Below are 20,863 nucleotides of genomic sequence, written 5' to 3' on the forward strand. Positions count from 1 at the left end.
TTTTTCCCATAATTTTATTGATAAGCAAATAGCAATGAGACAGTTTCAGATCAAATTGGTAGGACAGTTTCAATAATTAACACATTGCATACATTCCTCCCAGTGGTTAATTGCTGTATAAGATGCGGACATGATATCCTATTTACAAACACCATTAGAACAAATCACTTTATTCATTAAGAGAATGTAACTATATATCTATCCTAATCACTTTGAATACACAGATATAAAATGGACATTCATCTGTATCCCCTTTTTTCATTAAGTTCCATTATTTGAATATTATAGGTGTGTTAACTCAGCAAAATAATCTAAAAGAGTTCAGTATCCATAATAGTATTGGGTCTTACACTTGACTGGCAATGTCAGAAATTGTTGATCTGAGTCCCCTCAGCTCAACATAACAGCATGGCTTTACTTCTTATATTTTGTTTTTATCCTTTTCTGCTGGATAGTTAAGACCAAGGTAAAGCAGGACCTATGCAACAAGAGTTGTAGCTTTTGGGTCTGATGAAGTCAGTGAAATCCCCTCAGGATTTATCCTGAGATCCTGTACCTCAGATTGTAGAACCTTTGTCAGTGTCATCCATGTGGATGAGTCACAGCCATTGCTTGGCCAATGTAGAGCTAGGTAATCTTGAAATTTAAGTGAAGACATTACATGGAAAGGTAATCTGCATGTGTAATATAAGAAAGTGCTCCATAGGGATGTTACAGGCATTCTTTATCCCATTTGATTTAATGCTCCAAAGTACCTGAGATTTAATGGTAAAGTATAGCAAATTATGATGAACAGCATTACTTGTATGTTTAAAAAGTCACTTGCTCACATGCTTAAGTCTGGGTATCAGAATTTAAGCAATTGTTGAAATGCATGAATGTCTCCTTAATATACTGATTACGAAGAAAAAATAAATAAAATAAAAATACAGTAGACATCAGAAACTTTCCCCAATCATTGCTGACAGAGGAAAAAATCAGTGAAATTAGGTGGCCATCCAGGTGAGAACAACCTTAGTGCCCATTGCCTGGAGGCCATCTGTCCCCACAGGGAAGCAGCCCTGCATCCTGTGTCCTTGCCCTCTCTGGAAACAGAGGTAAGCACAGAAGATTCTCTCATCACAGGAAGCAACTTCTCCCTGATTCATGAGTGCTCACTTCACTACCCTGTTCAGGTAGAACTTGGTAAGCACTGTTCTCTTCAACTAGATGTGTTTGGAATTTTTAAATGGGTGAGAAAAAGGTACTGCTCAAAACCTTTTGGCAGGATCACTGTCGAGCTTTCTTTTCCACCAGATTAGTCTGACCCACAGCAGTCAAAGAAATTCGTGAACTTTTTGATTATTCAGCACAGCATCTGAGATTCTCCAGCAAGCTGCCTGGCGGCCTGTTCCTACCTTTGCATTCTGGATGCAGGGACAGAGGGCCCACGCTGCGCTGGCCTTCACATCTGGGTGTGGATTTTTCAGCAAAGACCACAACAAGCGAACTCCATCTAAGCGATCTATTATTCTAAAGTGAAACCAAAAACAGCAGGATAAGCTGTGACTAGTAAGTGAAAATGAAAACTTCAATAGCCCACCTATCACACAATAGTAATTATTGCTTTTTTTTGGTAGAATAACAACAGTGGGATTATAACATGCTGCTGAATTGTTTGCCTTCTGATTTCAGTTTTAAATTCATGACATGGAGAACAAGTTACATGATAATTACGATTTACATAAACTTAAAATCAAGCCACGTAATTTTTTTAATTAGCTGTGCACAGACTGTTGCCTAAATGCAAAAAAATACTGGTTTCTTTCATATACTAACATTTAAATACTTTCCAAAACAAATATTTATGCCTCAAAGCTGTGTGGTTCCTTTTTTATTTGGTCTACATTTAATTGACTAACCTCACTGTATGACATATTTTAAACTCCTTCAGTCCTAATCTAGCATTAGGAATTAAAATCTTCACCCCACAGAGCATCCTTTGTTGGGCATGAAGAACACCTAACTTGTTTTCCATGTGCTCACTTCCCAGCAAGACTAACATTGCAACCTGCATTATAATTACTTAAACACACTGTAATCAAAATATCTTCATGACTAGCTGAAAAATGAATTATCATCCGAATCATCTCTACACCATCTGTCTTCTGTTTATACGTCGGTCAGTCCAGGGAGCACAGCCCTGCAATAAGTGCACAGAGTGCTCGCAGCAGAGGAGAAGGCCAGGCAGAACTTAATGTCCTTTACAAACACGGCTTTGTTCACGAAGGCCTATTAAACTCAAAGCAGATGGAAAAAAAGATAAAGAACATCGAAATTCCTTTGATTTTTAATCTCCCATTGAATTAAATGCATGTAGTACTCTTTAGTCACAGACAGAATAAACTCTGCTAGCTTGAAATGTCATTCAAATTCTTCCTTGAAAACTGACATTTTAAAAGGTCTACATGTCCTGATTACCTGAGATGAGTTTGCCAGAAAAAAGAATTGTTTTAAGGGTTCCAAGTAGGATATCATTTTTGCGCACTTTGTAAAATGGGTGATGTAAACACCCTACAGTAAGATATAAAGTGTGCTTAGAAAGTATTTTTAAATCAAAATTTAACAAAATAACTTCATATACTTAAAGTTTTCTATCAATATCATACTATAAGAACACCAAGTTCTATTTCTCAGTTAATGGAAACTTAAAAAACATATTGAGCACTTCGCAAAAAAGGGATTTACTTTTTTCATTTATTTACATATGCTACTGAAAATGTAAACTAATGCTGTTCTGGGTCTCTGAATTCTTTACACAAATTTTATAATGAACAATGACTAACAGAATACATCTCTGTACAGGCATAGATTTACAACACAGCAGTAGATTTAGCATAGTAATATTTAAAAATCCACTGAGACAAATTGTCATTAAAATGAAAGTCATTTAGAGAGCACATGTTTCCAGTTTAAATAGAAAAAAAATGATTACTCAATTTTAAATACCATTGTTTTCCAACCAAATTTTGTAATTAACAATAAAAATTCACTGTTAGTGGTAAAACTAAATTTATTGTCTGCTACTCATATCCTAAACCCCAGGCAATTCATCAGTATAAAAGTATATTTGTAAACTTTATTCACAAAGGAAGTTAAGGGAATAAATCTGTTCTTCCTTAAAGGAAAGAGGACTGGGAGTCCATTCATTGCTGATGTTCTTAAAGAAGATTCAACATAAGACAGAAAACCTGATAAGAGGGAAACCACTGAAAAACGTTTGCAAAGGCAGAAACTAAGAAAGTCAGGCACAGCAGACCTCTGCATCCAGCTCTATGCATTTCATCTCCCCGTGCACTGCCTGAAGTCAAACTACAGATTTTTGTACTCCACAGCACTTACAGTACCCCTCTCTATATTCCCTCCTCATGCCAGCACCCTAATCCTGGTACTATCATAGCATATCAGGATTACTCTCTAGTTCCTCTGGTTTTCCAACTATACTGTGAAGTATATCTTCCCAAAGGAATTTTTAGAGATTCTACAGCACCGCCTTATAAGCAGGGAGCCAGGGATCTTTGTTCTACTCCTGATAAAGCTAGTATATTTAAAGAATGTCTGCTGAATAATTCATAGCTAAATGGTAACTCCTGGACAGAAACATCTCCAGTGGCTTCCTACTCCCTTTGTGACAGAAGCCCAGTGCCTGAACTCGGTATTTAAATATTTTAGGAAGCTGGTTTATTCCTTCAAATTCCCTATATTCAAGCAACAGCTCATAAAACTCTATTGCCAATTGCTGAACACTGACTGCTAGGCGTGCAGACATAACAGAGTACTTGTTTCCAGCGTATTTGTTACTAGGTGTTACAGTTTGTGTATACGCGTCTCCACAAAGCCTCCTGCAGTCATGGGGTGGCTTCTGGCATTTGTGATTGATTTTTTTTTCACAGCCTGTATCACTTATTTGGATATTAAAATATATTTTAAATTTCAAGTTAACATACATTATTTTATTTTATATTTTATTAATTTTATTGAGAAAGAAATAGCAATGAGGCTGTTTCAAAACAAGTTCATAGGACAGTTACAATAATTAATACATTGCATATTGTTTTCATAGTAGTGATTCAGAGCACAAGATGCAGACATGACAGGATATCTTGTCTAAACACTTTTAGTATACATCTTTCTTCACACTGAGCTAAGAGAAAGTAGCTGTATATCTATCCTATTTTGTATATACAGATATATATATATATGTACATATATATATATATATATAGTTTTTTTTTCACTACAAAATGGACCTTCATTTATATGTCCCTTTTTTGTTTAGTTTTGTCAGAGATGGGTATTCTATTGCCATTTAAATATGGTAGGTGCACCATGTTGGATCATGGTGTGTGGACCTACACTTGTCAGCTTTCCATAGCTGTGACAAAATACCTGAGACAATCAGTTTGAAAAGAGGGGACAACTATTTTGGCTTATGGTTTCAGGGTTTTAGTCCATGGTCAGTAGGCTTTGTTCATTTTGAAAGAACATCATAGTGGAGATTACAGGGTGGAGCAAAGTTAATCGCTTCATGGAAGTTAGGAAGCAGACAGAGGGGAAGAGGCCAGGATCCCAATATTCCTGTTATGGTTTAGACCTATGATTTCCATGCAAAGTTTTAAGTATTCAGAGGTGGCTTTGGAAGGGTGATTGGGTGACGGGGTGCTGTAATCATGGCTGTGGATTAATCCATTGATGAGCTCATGGAGAGATGCACTGTTAGGAGTTGGTGCCTGGGTGGAGGTGGGTCACTGGGAGTCTAACACAGAAGGGTGCATTTTATGACTTCTATTTGCCTCTATTCTTTAAAGGTTGTTGGGAATGAGATCACTCTAACAATTTCAGAGGACTCTTCCAGCAGAGAACAGAGTGACACACTGCATGTTCCAAAATATTTATTTTCTGAAACAGAATATTTTTGCATATATTTTCTTACAATCTCCAATCTCACAAAAACCTTTAAATTTGTTCTATGCTGTATCATAGCCACTAGTCACATACAATTCGAAGGAACTCCAAATTTGTCTAATATGAGGTGAGATGTGGTATAAATGTACAAATTGCACACTGGATTTCAGATGTATTGCCAAAAACTATAAAATATCTCAATGACAAAAAAAATAAATTAAATAAATAAATATGGTAGGTGCATGAATTCAGCAAAATAATCCAATGTAGTCCAATAGTCCATAATAGTAGTGGATTATCTGCGGAACTGGCATTGTCAGAAATTGTTGACTTGAGCCTTTTACAGCTCAGCATATTAATAAGGCTTTTTATACCTTGTGTTTATACTTTTCTGATGGATGGTTAAGTGGGTGTGGATGCTGCACTTGCCCCGGGGCAGGTAATCTGCGTTACAATGTAAGGAAGGCTGAGAGGCTAGCTAGCTGCCAGAGCTGCAGCCCCTCCCTATACTCTCTTGCTTTTTGCCTGAAAGGTTCCCCTCTGGCTTGTGCCACTCTGCCTTGGAGCCAGCTGAGAATGAACTGAAACCTCCAGTAACTGTGAGCTAAATAAACCTTTCCTTCCTTCATTTTGAGTGTCAGGTATTTGTACCAGCAACAAGAAGAGTAACTGAGACAGTAGGGTACTTATGCCCTATGAAGTCACTGAAAACCCTAAATGAGCAAATTGAATCTTAGTTCCTACAGGCAAATTTTCTTCGTGCAGGCACCTGGTTTCAACAGTATCAATATATAGCTTTCTTTTGTGTATGTTACTGTTTAAAGACACCATACTTAATAGATTAGCTTCAAACTTATGGCCAATAGCACAATAACTCACACCTGAGCAAAGCTCACATCCAACCAAAGCATTAGTAAGATACACTACAGTCTTCTAGCACTTGGATACACTGGCTAGCACTTCAGGACCATGTTTTGGGGCCACTGGAAACAACAAAACCACCAACTTGAGGATAAAATTGCAAAACACATGGCACCAAATAGACTGAAAAAAGGATATGTTTTCAAGATAAGCAATGAACCAACAGAGGGGGTATTTGCTTTTCTGTCCTCAACTGGAAACATATGCCATTGTGTGACTAAAAACTGTCTGCTGCTCTCAGAGGTTCATAAATGACAGTGAAAGTGCATTTGTGAACTTTATTCACAAATGCCATTGAGTACACAATTCATCAACCCAGAATCCGCAAATAACAAGGATTGAATTGATATTAAATTCCCCTTTAGGAAACCACAGACTAAGGGGGAGGACAGAAACCAGCATAGCCAATTGTAGTATATGTGTAGTAGACACGCACATGGCTTCTAGGTGAACACAGAGAAGACACTATTTTACAAATCACAGGAACTCTTCCCAGCTATCAAAGATGCCAGTGACACCCCCAATTAGCTCTTACAATTGATCATTTAAAGCCTACAACAAAACCTCTTTCACAAATCCTCCGACTTTCCCTTCAAGTTTTTTGAAACATTTTTGCTTTTCCCTTTTCTGCCTCTCACAGCACACTGCTATGCCTTGTAGTCACGTATGTGTGTTCTGTCCCTGCAACTTTGTCATCTCCTTAACATCAGGAACAACCTATCAACCACTGCACATAGGACAAGATGCCACTTAGTTCATTTAATTACCATCTTGCTCCGAACTCACTTCCAGCAGTATGCTAGCTCTTCCCAACCCGCCATCAATAGAATTTTATATCAAATTCCTGATATTGTAAAAATGAAGTTAAAGTGTTTGCTTTCAAAATTTTCAACTTCATCATGGATATTGAACTGCTGGCTAGCAGAATAACAGCTCTATAGAAAAAGATGTTCATATTCTGGCCATTTAAAAAGGAAGCTGCTGGTGGGTATGTTCCTTGGTTTCTCTTGTTGCCAGAATTGCCAAGAAGTCTGGCTGGTTCATCAACCCACTGAAGCCACATATATGAACAAATGAGGACAGTCAGTGCCCATATTGTGGACATGGTTAAGCTAGTAGTTTCCTTCTGGCAAAGCCAATGTAGCTATTTTGAAATCACAACTTTGCATGATCTCTAAAAATGTCACAGTATTTGCTGCAGATTACACTAATGAACACTCCTGTAGGACAATGATAGCACAAATGAAGAGTAGCTAGCAGAATAGCATCAAATGGCCCCAAAGAACACAATGCTCTTTGTCTTAGTTACTTTCTCATAATTGGGCCAAAATAGCCAACAACTGCAACTTAGCAAAGAAGTTTATTTTAGCTCACATTGTATAAGCTTTAGTCCTTGTATGTCTGGTTGGTTGTAGGCAGAAGTGTCACAGCAGAAGGGGCTCACAGAGGAAGCTGCTCAACTGGTGACAGCCAGGAAGCAGATTGAGAAGGGAGGAGCTAGGGAGAGCAATATATCCTTCTGCATCACACTCCCTGGGACCAGGCACCACCTCCTAGCAGCAGCTCACCTATACTGCCCCAGATTCAATCACCTTCCAAACACATAAGGCTTTAGAGGTTTTTTTTTTTTTTAATGTATTTGGTTGTTACAGGGTTTCACCATGTGCAGCTCAGGTTCCTGGTGATCCTCCTGCTTTCAGCCTCCCAAGCACTGGGACTATATGCCTGGACTCTGGCCGGCTCAGCCCACCTTGGTTGTGAGGCTGGTGTAGCATGTGGTGCAGGGATTGAACTGCAGACCCTGCACTTGTCTAAGCAGTCACTTTAGTCTGCTGAGCTATCTCGCCAGCCCCTGGAGGTCATTTTGGATAAAAACTATTAACACTCTTCAATCACACTATTAAGGAATCCAACTGAAATCCAGATTTTGAAACAAAGTTGCAATTCAGTAGAAAAAACACAAATGTACATCAGAATTTCAATGATCTTGGCTATATGAAAAAGCTGACTAGAAAAGAATTCTGCTTTTAAACATCTTCAATGTTTGTGTGTCTTTATCTGTGAATTATTCTATGGAGGCTATGGAAGAATAAATTTGGAGAAAAGACATAAATAGGGCAGTCAGTGCAGAGGTGTATCGAGATTTCCTTGGCCTTAGACAGAAGCATGATTCATCCTGGAGTTGCTGCTTTAAGCAATATGAGTGCTGAGTGAGGACTAGAAATTTTTACCATGAAAATTGACTCCTAGAATCCCTGTTAAGTGAGAGCTTATCCTGTGCCAACCATTGTAACACACCAAGTGGCATGAAATATTCAGCTGTCCATCTCCTACCAATGTAAAGTTTGGTCCCTTAATTGTGCTGGTGACCACCACATCTCTCTATTATAAAGTTGTAGTTTTTCCTTTTCATCCAATAATAATCTGGAGGTGGTACACTGTCACACCAAAACAGTCCTATTCCAATAACATTTCTCTACTGATAATTAATTATTATTGGTAATTTATATTAATTATCCTTTCCTAAAAGGATTATTGCACAAAAGTTGTAAAGATTTTTGCCAATTCAGCCAATATTCTCTCAGTTTATCAGCCGCCATTTTTCTATAAAGAGCCTCCATTCATCAACTAGATCTCCTCCAGAAGTCCTCCAGAATTACAGGATGAATATTTAATCTATTCTCTTTAATGGCCAATTTGTGGTTACTCCCTCTAAATACACACAAAAAGAATTTTTTCTTTTTTATTTTTCTTTAGTCATGTTATGTATGTATGCATACATGTGTGTGTCTGTCTAGAAACAAATGGAATGCTAGATTTGAAAACTATGGTATCAGAAATGAAGAATTCATTAAATGGGCTTAACAGCAAATGGGTCAATGCAACAAGAAAATGATCAGTGAACTGAAAGCCAATAAATGGTATCCAGGCTGAAAAACAAAGAGAAAAATAATGATAAAAAAGCAAAGTCTGTGGTATTCTAGTAAATGAGAAACGTATGTGTAATCAGGATGCTAGGAAAGGAGAGAGAGAAGTTTTGTGAAGACAGTACCTGAAATTTCTCCAAATTGATGGAAGACATGACTCCATAGCTCAATCCTAAACAGAAGAAATGCAAAGGAAAAACATACCTATGTAGACCACATTCAAAGGTTAACAATCTGGTGCAGCAGCGTAACCTACAATCTCAGCTACTCAGGAGCCTGAGGCAGGAGGATCACAAATTTAGGGCCAACCTGGACAGCTCAGTAAGACCTGTCTCAACAACAACAGTAAAAAGAAAATGACTTGAGATTGTAGCTTGGTGGTAAAGCACTCTTGGTTATCAATTTGTTGGTAAAGCCAAAAAAGAGAAAAGCAAAGAAGAAAGATACATTATGTCTCAGTCCATCCAGGCTGCAATAACAGAATATTATAGACTTATGATGGCTTATCAACAATAAACAATCATTTAGTTTTGCAGACTACAAAAGTCAATCGCAAAGGCACTGGCAGTTTGAGGTCTCGTGATTGCCTGTCATGTGGTAGAAGAGGTAAGGAAGCTCTGAGATTTGCTTTTCAAAGTTTGATAATTCTCTTCATTAGGACTGCACTCTCAGGGTGCGAATGTTTCAGATTAAATATCCTCACATGGGGAATAAGGTTTCAACATATGACATGAACATTAAATGTAGAGTGCATTAACAATAGGATATTATGGTACAAATGAGAGCTGACGTCTCACAAGAAACAGTGACAAAAATACCCATTAGAACTGCCTGTATAAACCAGCAAAAGAATAATAACTATGAACTTAGACCTCTGTAACAGGGGAAAATAACCATCCTCAGTGAGGGCAAAGACCTCCTACTCTGTCCAACTGTTTCACAAGCAGCAAAATGGTGGCCCATGGGAGAAGGCAAGACTGTGTTAGTGGCTCAGCGAGCAAGTGAAGACGGAAGTCGATTCAGAAGTACAAGCAGAAAGAAACCTAGAAATAAATCTACAGTACTGCTTTAAGATTTTTATACTCTTTCATTAGGAGTCGATAAAATAATTATTTTTAAAAAGTAAAATGAGCAACACACTTAGCCAATCTGATTTAACATTTTTAAAATACTACACAAAACCAGAGCAGGATAAACATTGTTCCACAGTGCCTACATAATGCTTACAAAGGCAAACCATACAGCTGAGCAAAAAAGATGAATATGAAATCACAGAAAATATACCCTCTGATCTTTGGAAATTAAACTAGAAATTAGCAACACTATGGTATCTGGAAATTACTCCAAGTCTTGGAAATTAACACAATAGGAAAAGATCTGTTAATAAAAAAGAACAAAGAGGTGCCAGCACTGGAATGTTTCTTGCAGCACCCACTATGAGGCAGAATCTAAGTGTCCACCAATAGACGAATCGATAAAGAAAATGTGGTATCACAGTGGAATACTATTCAGCCATAAAAATCAAATTCTAATTTTAACAGAGGACATTATGCTAATTAAAACAAACCAGATAAAGACACAGTTGCATGTCTTCTTCCATATGTGGAAGGAAAACATATTTACATAGAGGTATAATGGTAATTAGATGCTAGGAAAGGGGCAGGGGCGAGATAGGGATGTCGGGTAACAGGAATCACAACACAGTTGATAAAAGGATTATGTTCTAATGCACAGGAAGTGAACACAGTTCACATCAATTTATTATAAAGAACTAGAAGAGTCAGAAGGTTCCCAAAACAAAAAAATTATAAATGTTTAAAAGAAGATTGAAATGATAACTACCTTGAAGTGATCACTGTCCACTGTATAAATGTATTTTTTACCTTGTACTCCACAAATATATGTATTTTTACCAATTTAAATTCTAAGAAACTTTGAAATTTTTATAATTTTAAAAAGGAACAAAAATTTTATTTTATTTATTATGTATCTGGTACTGGGTCTCACTATGCAGCTCAATTATTGTAGTGATCCTCCTGTTTTCAGCCTCCTCAGCACTGGGATTATAGGTGTGCACCACCACACCTGGACTTGATCTCAGGGTCTGTATGCCTGGGGTCAGCGGTGGTATGGCATAGGATACCGAGGTATCAAAACCTGGTCCCTGTGCTTGCCTAAGCAGGTGCTTAGTCCACTGAGATATCTTGCTGGTCCTAAGAACAAATTTTTTTTATTTTTTTTAAATAATTTTATTGAGGGGCCGGGGAGATGGCTCAGTAGAATAAGCTCTTCCCTGGCAAGTGCAAGGGACTGAGTTCAATCCCCAGTTCCGCAAAAACAAAAAAATAAATAAATAAATAAATAAATAATTTTATTGAGAAACAAATAGAAATGAGACCATTTCAAAACCTATTAGTAGGAGAGTTTCAATAATTAATACATTGTATATTGTTGTCTTCTTAGTGGTTATTCATAGTACAAGATGCAGACATGCTATCCTGTCCACAAACGCTACTGGTTCAAATCTTTCTATTCACTGAATTAAGAGAAAGAAGCTGTATATCTATCCTATTTTGAACATACAGATACAAAATGGTCCTTCATTTATGTTCCCTTTTTTTGTTTAGTTTTGTCAGAGACGGGTACTCCATTGTCATTTAAATATTGTAGGTGAGTGAATTCAGCAAAATATTTCAATATAGTCCAGTAGTCCATAATAGTGTGGGTTATTCATAGGACTGGCAATGTCAGAAGTTGTTGACTTGAGCCTTTTACAGCTCAGCATATTAATATGGCTTTACTTTTTAATTCTCATGTTTATACTTTTCTGCTGGATGGAAAGCAAGGCCTATATAACAAGAAATGTAACTTTTGTATCTGACTAGGTCAAATCCCTTCAGGATTTATCCTGAAACCCTATACAGCAGTTTGTACATACTTTGTCAGTGTCAGCCATGTGAATGAGTCACGGCCATTGCTTGACCAATTCGTTCTCTGTGAAAGCCTGAGAGAATGTTTTCTCTCCATGTGACTCTCCTTAGGCACACTCTACATCATCGATCACATTGCCCTGTGGCCCCATCATCTCCTTGATCAGAAAATTTGGGACACAACTGAGTTACATGATGTTACAGTACAGACAAACACAAATTTTAAAATAAGAACATTTTAATTGGATGAAAATAAAAACTCTTTTTTGTAAATGAAACTAAAACCACACTTAGAGGTAAATATGTAACCTTAAACAGTTAAGAACAGAATTGACCTGGACTATTAATAACCACTATTTTTACTTTAAGATGCTAGGAATTATTGCAACAATTAAACTAAAAATAAACACAATACCTAAAAACGGTGAAGTCAGAATGGACACAGTCGAGAAATCAACAAAATAAAGAAATCAACAAAGTCAAAGTTGATTCTTTCAACAGATGATAGAACTGATAAACCACTGGAGTAAATGTTAATAAAATTTCCTTTAAAGGGCTAGAAAATAGATACTCTAGGCTTTATAAATAACACATGACTCTGTCCCACATTTGTCTTTGTTTTGTTTTTATTGTGTGGAACATAAAGATGTAAAAACAATATTACCCTAGCCTTCCAAGAGAAACTGGCCAAAAAGAGGGAGACAGAGAAACAGACAGACACAGAGGGACAGAGCGAAGACAAGTAAGACTCCTCACAGGACAGCAGTGGTGCAGCGAGGGCACGCATAGTGCAGTAGGGTGTGTGTATGATGGAGGGCTCTATAAGGTTCACCAGCATGTTATAGAACCTATGAATGATGAATGATCAAATGAATAATTCAGGGATATTTTAAGATAACAAGTTAAACTTAAATAAAATCAACGTATTTCTTGCAAAACACAAATTGCCAAAATTGATTTAGGAAGAAACAGAAAAACTAAATAGTGCCATAGCTAATAAAAATAGAGTTCAAAATTTAAAGATAGGAAGAAAAATCCCTTTCCATAAAGAAAATATCAAGTACAGTTGAGTTTGCTTGTGAATTTTATCAAATGTTTAAAAAGCTCTAAACAAAATCTATCAAAATAAAGAGGAAAAATAATGTCTTGTATTCTAAAGTCTGCATTACACTACTATAAAACTTGACAAAAATATAATAAGAAAATAATGAGGTATAAGGTAATATACCTCATGAACATAAGCAGAAATACAAGCCACCAGAAAATGTAATGCACAGTTACAAGAAAACAGTAATACAACATATAGTAAGGGTGATTTTATCATGTAATACACTTTATTGACATTTTGAAAACCTGGTAGTCCCAATAAAGGCATGTTTTAAAGGCGTTTATTAAAAGACATTGTCCTATATTCACAACCCAATTTAAAACATTCTTTCAATGCATTAAAAATAGATAGAAGCTGCTTCAATATGGTAAAGGATATCTTTTAAAACCTTAGCACAAGCAAGGGACCATGCTTGATGGTTAAGATTTGAATGCCAGCACTACATGGAAAAATTCCCACTGATGGTGGGAATGTAGACAGGTACAACCATTATGGAAATCAAGGTGCAGACACTTCAAAAAACTAGGACTGGAAATCCCATTCAATTCAGCTATTTCCCTTCTGGGTATTTTCCCAAAAGAATTGAAAACATCATAACACAATGCTATGTGTGCACCCATGTTTATAGCAGCACAATCTGTCATAGTCAAATCTTGGAAGCAAGCAAAATGCCCATCTCCCAAAGAATGGATGAAAAAGACGTGGCACTTCTATACAATGGAGTATTACTCAGCTATAAAGAACAACAAACTTGAAGCCTTCATAGGTAAGTGGATGCAACCAGAGGCTATACTTGCAAGAGAAATAAATCAGACCCACATGTGTAAATATTATGTTGTCTCCCTAGTGTAAGAACCCAAAAGAAGAAATAGAGCCTGAAAAGTATAACAGATATAGTAAAACAGAAAGAAACAGAACTTCAGGATTAAACAACGAAGATGAGAGAAAGGAGAAAGGATAGGAAAAAAATACAGAGGAAAACATGTAAGTATACATACAGGATGGTTGAGGTGATTGTGCTAAAAATGTCCATCAGTTTTTTGAAAACAGCAGTTAATTTGTGTTTTAATCCTGAGGGCACTTGAGTGACCTTATCAGATACAAAAGTTACATTTCTTGTTATATAGGTCTTGCTTTATCTTGGCCTTAGCCATCCAGCAGAAAAGTATAAAAACGAAGTATATAAAGTAAAGCCATATTAACATGCTGAGCTGTGAAAGGCTCAAGTCAACAACTTCTGCGGATAACCCATTACTATTGTGGACTGCTGGACTGTGTTAGATTGTTTTTGCTGAATTCATGCACCGTTAGTATTTAGATGCCAATGAAATAGCCATCTCTGACAGGAGAGGATAAAAAGGACGGACGATTTTGTATCTGTATATACAGAATAGTTAGGATAGATATACAGCTACTTTCACTTAATTCAATGAGAAGAAAGATGTGCACTAATAGTGTTCAGACAGGAGACCATGTCTGCGTCTTGTACTCTGTATATCCACTATAGAGACAACAATATACAATGTATTAATTATTGAAATTGTCCTACTAATTGGTTTTGAAACTGTCTCATTGTTATTTGTTTCTCAATAAAATAAAATGAAGTCAAAAATGAAATTGTGTTTTAAATAAATGATACAAGAATCAATAGTATTTTATAAGAATATAGAATTGGTCACTTTTCATGTCATACTTTAAAAAACTAGGTTGATTACAGGATATGAAACCTACTTACCACAAAAATACTGATACGTTGAACATCAAAGGGAAATTTTCTATTCAAGAGGTAGACTTACGCATATCAGGAAAAAATTCTACAGCATGCATATGTAACAATTGATTTATATCTAAAATATGTAAAGCACCTTTTCAAATCAACAAATATGATCCAATTAAAATGGGACAAAGGACTTAAACAAATCACAAAAGAATATATACAGGAGGGCAGTAAGCACATGGCACTTATGTCATGGCGCTCAGTGTCATTAATTGTCAGAGAAATGACCAGTCAGACAGCTGAGAGAACTAAAGTGCCTACTTAAGGAGACAAAGGGACCTGGGTTTGATCCTCAGTGTGCCTTGCAGGCTCCACCCCCAGGGCACGATGAGACTGCAAATGAGACTGGGCGTGGTGACGCACCCCTGTAATCCCAGCACTGGGGAGGCTGAAAACAGAAGAATCACTACGAGTCTGATCTAGGTAGTGAGACCCTGTAGACCCTGTACTAAATACATTTTAAAAAATTATCAGAGAAAGATAATGAGACCACAATGGCCTATCCATTCATCCTATTAATTGGTTAACTTCAGAGAAGGCCAACAATGCTAAATTTTTGCACTGATAAGTGTAAAACTGTACAACTATTTTTGTGTAATATCTGGAAGTTTCTAATAGTTAAACATTCCTTTAATAATAGAATTCCATGACCTGAATATGCAAAACTAATCTGTAGGGATGGAAATTAAAAGGTGATTTCTTATGGTGCACATGGGGACTTAGTGGAAAATCTCATATGCTGACTTTACCAGGTGAAGGAAATGATCTGTATCTACTTTTGGATGGTGATTTCATGTGCAAATATAATAGCACTCAACAAATGAAGCAAATAGCAAGTGTTCTACCAATTTTGGAAAGTAAAATAAGTCAATAGAAAAACAAACATCAATATGTATTTTATATGTATCTTGAATGGAAACCAAACTAAACTATCGTCTATAGGAAGGCATTTTAAAGTATAAAATTATGAAAACACAGCCAGGTGCTAATACCAATAAAAGGCAAGAATGAACAATCTATAGAGGTGGCACTGGGTGGGCTGTGATAAGGAGAGGTGGCCCAGGGTTTAAGGTAATGACAATATTCTACTTCTTGATATGGATGGCACTTAGATAAGTCTTCCCGTCCCCATAATTTGTTAATGTGTACATTTCCATAGTGTACTTTCCTTAATTGTATTATATGTCAAATTACAAGTTTTAAAATGTTTTTGTTTCATTGTAAACACACATACACATACTATCTCACAGGAAATAATACTGTGTAGCTCATTTATTCAACAATGAAGCTGAAATCATATCACAATTGACTGTATGGCATATGTAATATAGAGAACAAACCATATACTCATCAAATTAAAATCCCTAGAGCTCATTTCAAGATGAGAAAATTAAGATTCTGGGAAATAAATGATTCACTTAATTATTTTTCATTGGACATTTTGTATCTCAATTAACCCAAGTGCTTTTAGAAGTATACACATGGAAAGTAAAAGAGAAAATGTGCAAGGAAGAAATAATGTTATTGACACAAACATGTAAAACATATATTCTATGGCAATTCGCATACAAATCCTGAAAGGTCACAAACGCTGGTTTTATGGCACAAGGAATATTTGGGAAGCCACAGAGATTAAATCTCTTCTGTATAAAACAAGCACAGCTCTACTGTTTTTTCCTTTTTAAAAAGGACAAATAAACTCAATGTAAAAATCTTAAAAAACTATGTAAATGCAACATAATTATGCTTTAACCACAGAAGACAGCAAATTTAGAGTTACAGATTCCATGGTAAGTTTTAATTCTATCCTTGTGTATATGTTTTATGAAGAGTCTTTCATTACATGATCGTATAACACTGGACCATGTAACAATCAGTTCAACAAATGTTTATTTTATAATGTGTGGAAGGAAAATATTTTATAGAATAAATTGTGGGAAATCAGTATATTATTTAGAGAGGTGGTTAGGTGAAATTTCTTAGAATCCTGGGCATTTGAACATATTAATAAAACAATTTTGTCCTGATTAGCTTCTATAGAACATGAAATGTTAACTCTTTCATAGCAAATTCTTGCTTATATTTGAAAGCTGACTTTTACATTTCATGCTTACTTTGAAATAATAGGAAACTCAGGACTTCAGGATTTCAGAATGTTTTTGAGTCACTTATGCCAGGCATTTTTTTAAAAGACCAGAGACAGAATAAATCTTAGAAACTTATGAATTCAAAACATTTTTTAAAAAGCCATTATCCCTATATTTGAGTTTGATAGGATTCCTTATAACTCATGTTTCTTCAAAGTTGATTTCTTTAAAAGGAAGAATAAAACATCATTCTGCCTTCCCAGTATGAAGTATATTTCAGGTTAATCAAGCTGTCATCTGGGAGAAAAACCTTGTAAAATTATTAGGTTATAAAAATAAAAAATTCTCAAGGCAACCAATGAGCAAAGAAAAAACTAATGTAGGCTACTTTAGGATTTTAAACATTGGCAAACCAAAGCAACAATAAGTTTAATTTTAACTCAGTGAAAGAACATGGAAACCAAAGATGTTCTGTCTAGGAAGGCCATCTTGAAATTACTTATAAAACATAATTTCAACTATTAAAAACTTTGGAACCCATGAGTAAGCCATGAACATTCTAGAAGATTCTACAGGAGGTCAAACTCCAAACAACTTAAAGATGACTGGAGAATTTCAGCAAAACTGAAGATGATGGCAACATTTACGTGTGTACCTATACATATATGACTGTTGATTTAAGATTGAAACCAAGATAGGGTCCAGGGTGTAATAATGACATCTGAATATAGATTATAATGACAAAGAAGAGATAATGCACTTTAAATATTAGCGGGAAAAATATAATAAGCCCATTTATTATAGTATTAGCCAAAAACTGTGAGTTAAAAGATAGAAATAAAAATGAAGAAATTGAATAGTGAATGATTATGACAAAAGGAGAATAAAGGCATTAGAAAAATTATAGGTACAAAGGTAACCACTAGGAAAAAAATGCAAATTTTTCTAAATTAAAATCTCTAAATAAGAGCTGATAAAGAATCATAGCAAATATGATAAAATGTAAAAAATATTATGATGTTGTTAGACCAAAGGCTTTAATCACATAAATAGATGTGCATGGATGTTTTATTCTTTTAACCGGGCATTGAACTCAGACCCTTGTGCTTGCCAGGCAAGCGCTTATTCTATTGAGCCATCTTCCCCGTCCTGTGCATGGACTTAAACTACTTATTAAAGTGGCGTAGCATATTTGACCTACATAGCAGTATGCAACTGTATACTATACATGAGGACATACTTTAAACAAAATGATTCAGAAAGACAAAAAATAAATTGGAAAACCAAGGATAATAAGTAAATGGAAATAAGAAAACAGGGCTAGTGGAATGGAGACCAGTAGTAGGAGGCAGGAGGATAGCCATTTTGAGACCAACCTAGATAACATAGTGATTTATGGAGCTCTTGTATTAAAAAAAAAATTAAATGGTTGAGTTGTAGCTCAGTGTAAAGAATAATGTTTCAAGGTTTATTTCTCAGTACCATAAAAGGAAAATAGAGGGTTTTCCTTTTATGGTACCAGGAGGTGGGAGAAGAAGAGGGATGGGAGAAAGAGAGAAAAAAGGAGGTCCTTGTACCAAAAAAGGAGAAAACACACCAAAATTCATTGAACACAAGAAAGCCTAGCACTTTGAATATCAAAAGCCATTGAAAACATCTATACACCCAAAATATAGCACCTTCTGCCTTTAGGAAGCAAAACATACATGAGTTACCAGAAGACACAGGAAGGCATCTAAGAAACTTTCCCTATCAGGTAGTACAAATAAACACACATAAAGTATTAAGGAGGGAGAAGATCTAATAACACAATAGATATTACAAATAGACATAAAATTCTATACTCTGTTCATAGGAATAGACATCTGTTTCCTGAGCACTTATAATATATTCATAAAAATTATCTTTTATTAAGCCATATGGAAAACATCAATGAGTGTCATTAAATTCAGGCATATATTAATCAAGAAGTAGTATAATGTAAGTACTAGACAGAAAGAATGAAAACAATATTCCCTATACAATTAAAAATTTGTGCTAACTTCTGAGCTGATAGAAAATACAAATTGAAATTAAGGAATTTCCTTAAAATGATGACAATGTAAGTGCTATTATTAAAATTGAGCAGTACTAAATAAATTTTCCATAGTATATAGGGCTGACCAAATAGCTCAGCAGATTAAAGCACCTGCAAGCAGGCGCAGGGGCTGGGGGTTGGATCCCCAGGCCTGCCATGCTGGCCTCGCCCCCGGGGTGCACTGAAATGGCAATTGAGACTGAGCATGGTGATGTGCACATGTAATCCCAGCTCTTGGGAGGCTGTAAGCAGGACAATCACTATGAGTCCGATCTAGTAGTGAGATCCTGAACATTCTGTAGACTCTTCCTTAAAATACAAAAAAAAAAGAAAGAAAGAATCATAGTATATAAAGTGAAAGAAAATGCCCTGCTTTCTTTTTGCAAAACAAGTATAACACAGACACCTAGATTTGATAATTTTTTTTGAAAAAGATGAAAACAAAAAATAAAACTTTAGTATCACTGCTGAATATTACAAAAAAACTTTTAAAACTTGAGTCAAGTTCTAAACCCTATTAAGAAAAGTGTATAGCCTGACTGCATCAGACTTACCCCAAGATTGTGATTGCGAAACTAGCTCAGTGTCTGGGAAGGCATTCACGCCATCCATCACATTAATAGGCATGAGGGAAGATCACAGTGAAACATGTAGCTCAAAAAGTCTCTTAAAAAACGCACCACCTGTTTCTGATTTCTAAAATACTTTAAAATACAAATTAAGGGATACTTTTTAATTTGATAATATGTGTATCTATAACAAAACACTAAAGACATTTTTACCAAAATCAAGAGCAAGATAAAGAGATTACCTTCACAACTATCCAGTATGCATTACTCGGGAAGTAACTAGTAACATTACAAGAAAAATGAATTTAAAAAGTAAGAAATTGTAAAGGAATAAAAATTTCCCTAAAATACCCTGGAGTTCATATTTTCCCACAAATGTTAGTTTTCATGGGACTTTTAGTTTCTATGCAAACTACTCAGTTCTGCCACTGCAACACAAAAACTGACAAAGGCAATAGTAAATGAATGTCACTATGTTCTAATGAAACTTTACTTATAAAAGGAACATTTAACTCATGGCCACAGTTTGTCACCCACACTGTCCTAGGAAGAACGAGAAAATAAAGTCAAACAATAAGAGAATTCTGCGCAGTAGTAGGAAGCAAACTTAGCACATGGGACATAATGGTTGCTGTAGTTTGAATCTGGATGTCTTTTTTTTTTTTTCAGGTCTTTTTGAGACAGGGTCTCACTATAAAGTTCAGGCTAGCCTTGAGCTCACTTTGTAGCCCAGCCTGGTCTCCAACTCACAAGGATCCTCCTGCATCAGCCTTCCGAGTGCTGGGATTACAGGCGTTCACCACCATATCCAGCTCTGGACAGTCTTCTAAAAGCTAGTACATTAAAAGTTTGGTCAACAGCCTGTTGTGCTATGAGAAAGTGGTGGAACTTTAAGATGTAGAGCCTAGTGGGAGGGTTTAAATCTTTGGGGGTGTGACCTTAAAAGGAGCTACAGTTTCTCCTTCTTCCTGTCTGTCTCTTGCTTACTTGGACAGGAGGTCAACAGCATCTTCCTCCCAGCACTCCTGCCGTGTTGTACTGCCTCACCACAGGCTCCCAGCCAGCAGAACCAACTGGTCCTGGTGAGCTTCAAAATTATGAGCCATGTAAGCCCTTTCTCTGTATACCCTGGTTATTTTAAGAATTTGTTACAGTAATAGAAAGCTAACCATTTTCTAGGAGCCAAAGCATCAATAAAGGTGATTAACAAATTAGGAATGAATTGAACAAGTGTGAATAAAATCTACATGAAGAACACTTTACTCTTCAAAGTAACAAAACTGGGCTGGAACAGTGAAAGTTTTCTATAATTTTACTGTGACTATTCATGATGCGACATCAAGGGACAAACTCCGGGAAGCCTCTGTACTCCCTGCTTTTACCATTCTTCTGAATGGCTAATGCTATTTCAAAGTGAAAGTTAAAAAGAATGGTTAAAAATGAAGCAAAGATTCTGAGGTGTGGAAAATAAATCAGCAGTATTTCTGGATCTTTTAGCTGTAATATTTGTAGAAGTTTGAAAT

The 20,863-nt window shown here is 36.0% G+C and overlaps 1 protein-coding gene across 3 annotated transcripts in view; it reads right to left on the minus strand.

The window, feature by feature from the left end:
• Armc4 (armadillo repeat containing 4) overlaps nt 1–20,863 on the minus strand; it is a 208,388-nt gene that overhangs the window by 104,427 nt on the left and 83,098 nt on the right. For all 3 annotated transcript variants that reach the window (XM_004641825.2, XM_023701939.1, XM_023701940.1), the window contains one exon: nt 1,398–1,512. In XM_004641825.2, coding sequence (XP_004641882.1) covers nt 1,398–1,512 — 115 coding nt within the window. The remainder of the gene's footprint in view (nt 1–1,397; nt 1,513–20,863) is intronic.

Source organism: Octodon degus, unplaced genomic scaffold (assembly GCF_000260255.1).
Source record: "Octodon degus isolate 3935 unplaced genomic scaffold, OctDeg1.0 scaffold00144, whole genome shotgun sequence".
Classification (NCBI taxonomy): Eukaryota; Metazoa; Chordata; class Mammalia; order Rodentia; family Octodontidae; genus Octodon; species Octodon degus.